General features: G+C 32.0%; 1 protein-coding gene across 2 annotated transcripts; it reads left to right on the top strand.

Moving 5' to 3' along the window:
- The first annotated feature begins 4,097 nt into the window (after window positions 1-4,097).
- LOC108458153 (tyrosine-protein phosphatase DSP3) lies at window positions 4,098-6,716 on the top strand. 2 transcript variants are annotated; one of them, XM_053027386.1, is made up of 5 exons: window positions 4,098-4,527; window positions 4,911-5,004; window positions 5,505-5,562; window positions 5,665-5,765; window positions 6,058-6,716. In XM_053027386.1, the coding sequence occupies exons 1-5, from the start codon at window positions 4,376-4,378 to the stop codon at window positions 6,370-6,372; spliced, it is 720 nt and encodes a 239-aa protein (XP_052883346.1). In that variant the 5' UTR covers window positions 4,098-4,375; the 3' UTR covers window positions 6,373-6,716. The 2 variants fall into 2 exon arrangements, with proteins under 2 accessions (XP_052883346.1, XP_017612927.1); XM_017757438.2 differs by having other exon boundaries at window positions 4,106-4,527; window positions 5,665-5,708.
- Window positions 6,717-7,418: the final 702 nt, after the last annotated feature.

Below are 7,418 nucleotides of genomic sequence, written 5' to 3'. Positions count from 1 at the left end.
AGGGTGATTCTAGAACTACGATTGTTAAAATAAACCAAGTTCTTCCAGGTTTTTCAGACATGAGGACTTACATCGAAGAAATAAAGATAAAAGCAAGTTCTTTTCAGTGTATTTCCTTTCAGCATGTTCACAGACGAGCGAACATGGTGGCTCATATGTTAGCAAAAGAGAGGATGTTGAGTTCGGAAGATAGTTTCTAGGTGGATGACTTACCGGCAGTGGCAGAAGTTTACTTGGCCAGAGATCTTGCGGGCATGGCTTCTCAGTCTTGAAGGGTGCTCTGTGTGGGGTTTTTGGCTGGAGAATTTTTTGGGTTTTTCTTGATCTGCTGCTAAGATAGAAGTGGGTATTGATTTGTAATTCCATCTTTCCCACTAAGTTTTGCCGAGAGTTATGTTTTTTTCTCTGTAGTGTTTTACAGCTAAATGTGGTTTATTAGTTTTATCATTTGTTTGGTTTTTTATATTTGACTCTTTATTTTTATTTCCAATAAACCTCTCGATATTTACGCAAAAAAAAAGAACTATTTAATAATTAAATGATGGGTAAAATGGTAAAGTGTTTATGTAAAAAAAAAATTATTAATCTCAAGTTCAATTCTTAGACATTTAATTTTTTTAGTGAATTTTACGGGATTTTTTTTGGGTACAATGTGAAGGAAAAATTCCTAACTAGGCTATATGAGTCCAAGTCATTCCAGAATAATCATCATGCAATAACTGAAGAATTTTACCTGGCGGTTGCATATATATTAGCTTGCCTAATGGTTTTGAGGATGTCATTCACTCCAATCCATCTCTACCTTGTTACCCTCCCTAAACACATGTTTAATCTAGATTATCCAATCAAGTTGTAAGAGATCATTTATAACTCGTAGCATCACAGAGTGATGTCGTTCAATTGAATTTGTTTGAACAACTGAATTGCTTCAATATTATCCATCTCAACCACCATTTTTTTAATCCCTAAATTTTATGCTAATTGAAGGCCATCAAGAGCACCCTATAGCTCCGTATTGATAATAAAGCAACAACCAATATTTTTTGAAAACCAGTAATCCAAACTCTATACTGGTTATGAATTAATCCCTCTGTAGAAACAATTCCTGACACACTATTACCAACACCATCAGTATTTACCTTATGTCATTCATCCTCAAGTGGAATCCATCTGACTGATTTGTAAGTTTTGGAACGCTTCTATCTCAACTGATTCACCTTGACACAGTTGGATTGAAGGTTGTTGTCCATTATTCGGTAACTCTTTTCCAAAACACTCTCACCTTCAATGAATTCATCATTAAAAACAAAGTTATTCCTCCTTGTCCAGAGCTGCAAGCAAATAACATCAAAGAGGGTCTACAAATCATTCGTACCGCTAGCAAAATAATTTGAACCTGTCAGGTTAATCTCAATCCACTTCTCCAGTATGATAGTGAAGAATTCTTGTCTCTTATCCTGTTTGATTACAGCCAACCATGTACCCACAACTGATGTGCATAGTCACAGGATGTGGCTAATGCTCTATGTCAAATGTCTATAAACTTTACATCTAGCATCAGTAGTGAGATGCCTTCTTGCTCTGCTCTCATAGTAAGGATCCTATTTTAAAAAGCCAGCCAAAGAAAAACTCATAGCTTTTGAGGTCCTGGTAAATGCCAAATCCGATTCCATATTTTTCCACTCCTAATTGTCTCCACTCCATAAATGGAAGAATAAGCAGACCAAATTGAAAACTTAATATTTTTATCCTTGCCTCATCTAACAAAATCATCTATTTCACTAATAGAAGAAGGCTTATAAGATGCAATGCACGAAACCACAGGTGGCAGAAATATATCTTTTATCAGCTTCTAGTTCTAATTTCCACTCGATGAAACCATTTCCATAATAAAAACATGTTCAATGGGTATAATTTCAGGTTGTGTACAGACATTCATTAGAGGAGCCCGTTCCTTCACCTAAGTATCTCGCCAAAAATCAACGTCTAAATGATTCCGAACATTCCATACAATATTTTCTGATACTTTGCCCTAGATCCTATAAATACCGTTCCAAAGTCGAGAAGCATTACCCATCTACAAGATAATAGGTGCCTTGCCCTTCCACTTATATTTCGAACAAAGAACTTGAACCATAACTGCTCAGGTTTTCTGATAAGATTATAACCAATCTTCATAAGGAACCCATCATTTTGGCAATCAATTTTCCTGAACCCAGGACCACTATTTTTTGTGTCTTTGTAGAGATCCTCCCACTTGATAAGGTTTATCCCTTTCTTCTTATCAGTGTGCCCCCAAACAAAATTTCTGATAATTTTTTTCCATCTCAGAGCATACTCCTTTTGGAATGACCGTTGATTGCATGATATACATGAGTATAGCCATTAAAATTGATTTCACTAAAACAATAAAACTTCTCTGAGTAAGCCAAATCCTTATTGTTATGATAATCTCGAGATTTGTGTGCTCCAAACGGACTAAAAAGCACCTAAAAAAATTCTACGACAAAAATTATGAATTGTAATGTAAAGAAAATAAAAATAAATATAGTAAGATGAAGAAGTGTTGATAACAAATTGCAGAACGTCTAAATAAAAGAATTCAGATAAACTTGGCCTTTCAATGTCTAAATATAAAGAACGTCTAAATCCCATTTCTTTGAATTAATTATGTGGAAAATACATATGGAGAAGGGAGGAAAAAAAAGGGAGGAGCAGAAAAGAATGGAAAATAAATAAATAAATAAAAAGGTAAGTTAAAAGAATATAAAAGAAAAAAATTAAATTGCTCAAAACGAAAAAATATGGGGACCAATTATATAATTTTACTTGAAATTTTTGTTTGAAACGATGGTTTAATGTGCCACGTCAGTTTACCGTTAACGATAATTAATAATTCAATGACTAAAATGTTACAACATGCTAACGTAAGTGACAAATGTAATATTTCAAACATAAGTGACTAAAATATAATCTGAGATAAACAAAATAACTATTTTAATAGTTTACCAAAAACACATTATAAATTCTTAACATTATCTGTGGAATTAAAAACTTAAAATATTAAATCCTAAGACAAAACTTCAATTTCCTAAAAGTAAAAACTACTATTATCTTTAAAAATACAACTGTTAAAGTATTTTCATTATCAAAATTAAAAAAATTATGGTTAAAATATGTCGTAAGTACTTTCATTTTACAAATTTAGAATTTAATCTTTTTGCTTTTATTTTTAGAAATTTAAATTTTTTATTTTTCATATTTAAAATTCAAGTTCATTTCTTAAATTTATTGATTGACATTATAATCACTTTTAAAAGTTTTTGTCTACTCTTATACTACGTTTTTTTAATCTTGCTTTTGTAAGTGATTTTAGAGTTGGTTTTGTCACCATCCTCTCTAATTTGGTGGATATTTGGTTCTTTTACCGATTTATGCCCGCCGCTTTGGACCATCCAGGGTTGATTTTCTTATTGTATTTAATGCTTGCAATTATTTCTGATATATTGTACTTGAGTTATGACAAAGTCAATTGTCAACGTATTATAATGTTCTATTGATTCTGAAGCTAAAACTTTTGTTATGTTGATGGAGCTTATCCTTCAACGCTTATAACGAGTTTTTGTTATTTTTTTCTCGGAATTGTACAATTTCATTCATTGAATGAATTAATAAATTTCTCATTAAAAAATTGACATTATAATGAAAATAAATTTAATAAAATATTTTCATAATATTAACAATTAAACTTAAAATTTTAAATTTTAAATTTTAAATTTTAAATTTTAAAATTTAAATTTAAATTAACTAACATATTTCAACAAAAATAAATTCATTTATCTTAAAAATTATAATTTTAATTCACAGAATGTGTCTAGTCCGTCCACTTGCAAATCTAATCACTTTCGTCATCTATAAGAAGCCTTCATTTCTACTTTTACCCCTAATGGATACCTTTCGGTCGAATTATTAAATTAAAAACATAATGTAAGAAGACTTTAATTTCCACTTTTAGCCCTAATCTTTACCTTTCGGTCAAAATATTAAATTAAAATAAAATTGGTCAAAAACGGCACCCGGCCCCAAGAGAGCAAATTAAATGCTTCTGGAAAAAGGAAGTTTCGTTAAGGAAGAATCAGAATCCTAACCAACAAACCAATACGGTGTCGTTCGAAGCCTCTAAAAAAGAAACCTGCTATTTATGACCAACCTCTCCATCCATAACCTTAACCTCATGTTCGTTTCGTTGTTGGTTTTTTTCGTCTCTGCACTTTTTTTGTTTATCCATCCTTTATATATATACTTCAGTTTCTTTTGATTTGCTCAATAGAAGGAAAAAAAAAAAAAAGGGGGAGAGAGAGAGGTGAGAGAAGAGATGGGGTTCATTGTCGAAGGAGATGAGAGTGGCGACGTCGTTCTGGAGCCGCCACCTAATTTTTCGATGGTGGAAGAAGGCATTTTCAGATCTGGTTTCCCTCGACCCTGCAATTTCGCCTTCTTACAAACCCTAAATCTTCGATCCATCATGTATGATCTTTTTTCTTTTCTTTTTTTTTTTAAATAATTAAAAGAAGTTCTATTTCGTCCGGTTGCTTTAATGAATCGAATTTCTTATATGTCGCATTGATGATGTTTTCTTTTCCTACTATTATCACTTTTTGCATGTTCATGTTTACTGCTATATTTTGTTTTTAAAAGTAATTTCTTCTGGTTATTTTTTAGCTTTTTTTTTGTTCTTTTTGGCTGCTTGGTTGCTATGAAAAGAAAAATTAGACAATAAAAGGGATAAAAAAGGGCAGGTTGGAAGGAATAAAACGTATCTTTTTTCCTGACGTAGCGCGTTATGTTTAGTGTTCTGAAATATAATCAAAATTAAAATTTGAATGTATATGGCATTTTTATGAGCACAGATACTTGTGCCCAGAGCCTTATCCTGAGGAAAATTTGGAGTTCCTTCGATCGCATAATATCCGGCTTTTCCAGTTCGGGATCGAGGGGAAAACGGTATTTTTGCCTACGCTTACTTTCTCTGCTTTTACCGCAATTTAGAGAGCTTTTCATATGTTGATCAATGCTAGTATATAATTGTTGAATTTGAGTTGTTTGCTCTTTTAATAGATAAAATTGAATCCATTGCCAGTCTAATACTGCTTTGTTTCAAACAAATCTAGTGGACTAATATCAAAATTTCATAAGATTTTTGGGTCAGTGATTGGTGAAAGATTAAGTTCTGACTTGCTCTACACTACATATTGAAATTTGGTCAAAGGTATCATTTGTTTAGTTCTTGAACTTGTTAGGACCTTCTGGTCAAGATGAATTTTGTGCAATATGGATAAATCATAAATGAATCTAGATAGTCAAATATAACTTATCTTAAAATTGAAAATAATATCATCAAGTGTGTACATGTATTTCTATCATTAGCTGTATCTTTTGACTGCTAACAGCAAAATTGATTTTGGTTCTGTTTCGGCTTACATTATTGTTTATATTCCTTTCAGGAGCCTTCTCTTGCTTCACTCAAGGATGCCATTAGAGGGGCTCTCAAGATCTTAATTGGTACTGAATTCATAAACCATGGAACTTTTGTATTTTTATTTCTTTTACCAGCATGTTTTAACTTGATGGATATCTAACATGTTTTTATCATCTTGTTTGCAGATGTGAGAAATCATCCTGTTTTGATCCATTGCAAACGTGGAAAGGTAGTCCAAATTCAGCTATTAAATGTTAGCTTTGCTTGTGGAACTGAATTAATAAAGGTGTTGATTTTTGGCATTTGTGCGGGTTTACTTAGCTGATAAGATATTACTATATTTGATCAGTTCTGAATGAAATGGAAGCCATAGGGAAAAATCTATATGGCTTTTTTGGTGGGTTTTGTTGAGAGAAAAGATTAGTTTTATTTGCATATTGGGAACTCATTTGGCACTTAGCTTTCAGGCCATAACTACTACTGCCTTGGATTTAATACTGAAATTCTTGGTTCTATTTCCTACGAAATGAGTTCTGACTTTTTCTTTTTTCTTAAAAATAAATAAATAAATGATGCAGCATCGCACGGGTTGCCTTGTTGGTTGCTTGAGGAAATTGCAGAATTGGTGCTTGTCATCAGTGTTTGAGGAGTACCAACATTTTGCAGGCATGAAATCCAGGAGTGCTGATTTGAGATTTATAGAAACATTTGACATCGTATGCCTCAGGCAGTGTCTTCACAGCATCATATATCAGTACCAAGGATATGGTTCGAAAAAGAGGCGGTTGCTTTACGGTGAAGAGTGTACAGAAACCCCAAATAACTTCGATATGAATGAAGAATCGGCACATAACATTAACGGAAGGAATTCACAATTCTCTTTAATGGTTTGAGAAAGTTTTTTTTTTTTCTCTCTTAAAATGAAGTTTTGCAATTGCCTTATATCTATATATAAAAAAAAAAACCATTGTGAAATGATACCTTAGTTATCTTGGAGTACAACATTTTCCCTTTGGGATAGTAGCTTCTATTTTATTGTACATAGGAGGAGAAGCAATTCTGCAAATCTTGATTTAGGTTCTGTACAGCTATTACTCTAGCATAAGATCAAGTTTTGCATTAATTGAAATTATTCACCCAAAGAAACATCAAAGAAGATATTGCTCTCTCTCTCTCAAATGTCAGTCTGACGATGGTGTATTTTGCAATATAATTACAACCAGTTACTGTTAAATTATGTTTCTGCTTTTTCTTTTTCTTTTTTTTTTCTTTTTGTGCATTTAAGTGTCTCAAATATTAATTTTTAAAGTTCATATACGAACTAATTTAAAATAAAAAAAAAATCTTATTCAGACTAAATTTTTATACAACTAAGGCTGTTAAGCTGGATAGTAACATATTTAATCTGAGTTGTTAACGCAGCTCCCACATAATGGTCACCGTGTGAAAGCTTTGGTCATATTGCTGCCATGGATGTTTTTCTCATCGTCAGGAACGCTCCCTCGTAATATTTTACAATTTGGTCCTTGAAGAGTTAATCAATTTTGATGTTTCAAATAGATAAGTTCGTATGGACCTTAATTTCTCATTTTATACTAGGTGTGATTTGTGTTTGATTATACATATAGACATAATTAGATATATGATCATTGTTATTATATAATAGTACAGGGTATAAATATGAAAGTTGATTGATTACGAGGCAAGCAAATGAAATATGTGATAATGTAAATGGTACAATTTGAATTATGGATAATTACAAGGATTGGTAATGATATATATATACAAAAATAATGCTAGTGTGAACTTAGTAAATGGTTAGGATACGTTTAGCATGCTAATAGGATAATTTACGTTTAGCCCGAACACGTAACCTAATATAAGTCAGCTTGTGTGAGCAACATTGATATAATTTCAACTTGTGTGAGCAACCCTGATA

Source organism: Gossypium arboreum, chromosome 4 (genome assembly GCF_025698485.1).
Source record: "Gossypium arboreum isolate Shixiya-1 chromosome 4, ASM2569848v2, whole genome shotgun sequence".
NCBI lineage: Eukaryota > Viridiplantae > Streptophyta > Magnoliopsida > Malvales > Malvaceae > Gossypium > Gossypium arboreum.
The sequence above is the reverse complement of the archived record's forward strand: the minus strand, read 5'-3'. Positions and strand labels throughout refer to the sequence as shown.

What these genes read in the sequence shown, in the direction of transcription:
- LOC108458153 (XM_053027386.1), top strand. Translation starts at nt 4,376, where the DNA reads ATGGGGTTCATTGTCGAAGGAGATGAGAGTGGCGACGTCGTTCTGGAG. An exon ending in TCGGGATCGAGGGGAAAACG is followed by an intron (nt 5,005 to 5,504) that starts GTATTTTTGCCT and finishes TATTCCTTTCAG; the next exon opens with GAGCCTTCTCTTGCTTCACT. An exon ending in GTGGAACTGAATTAATAAAG is followed by an intron (nt 5,766 to 6,057) that starts GTGTTGATTTTT and finishes TAAATGATGCAG; the next exon opens with CATCGCACGGGTTGCCTTGT.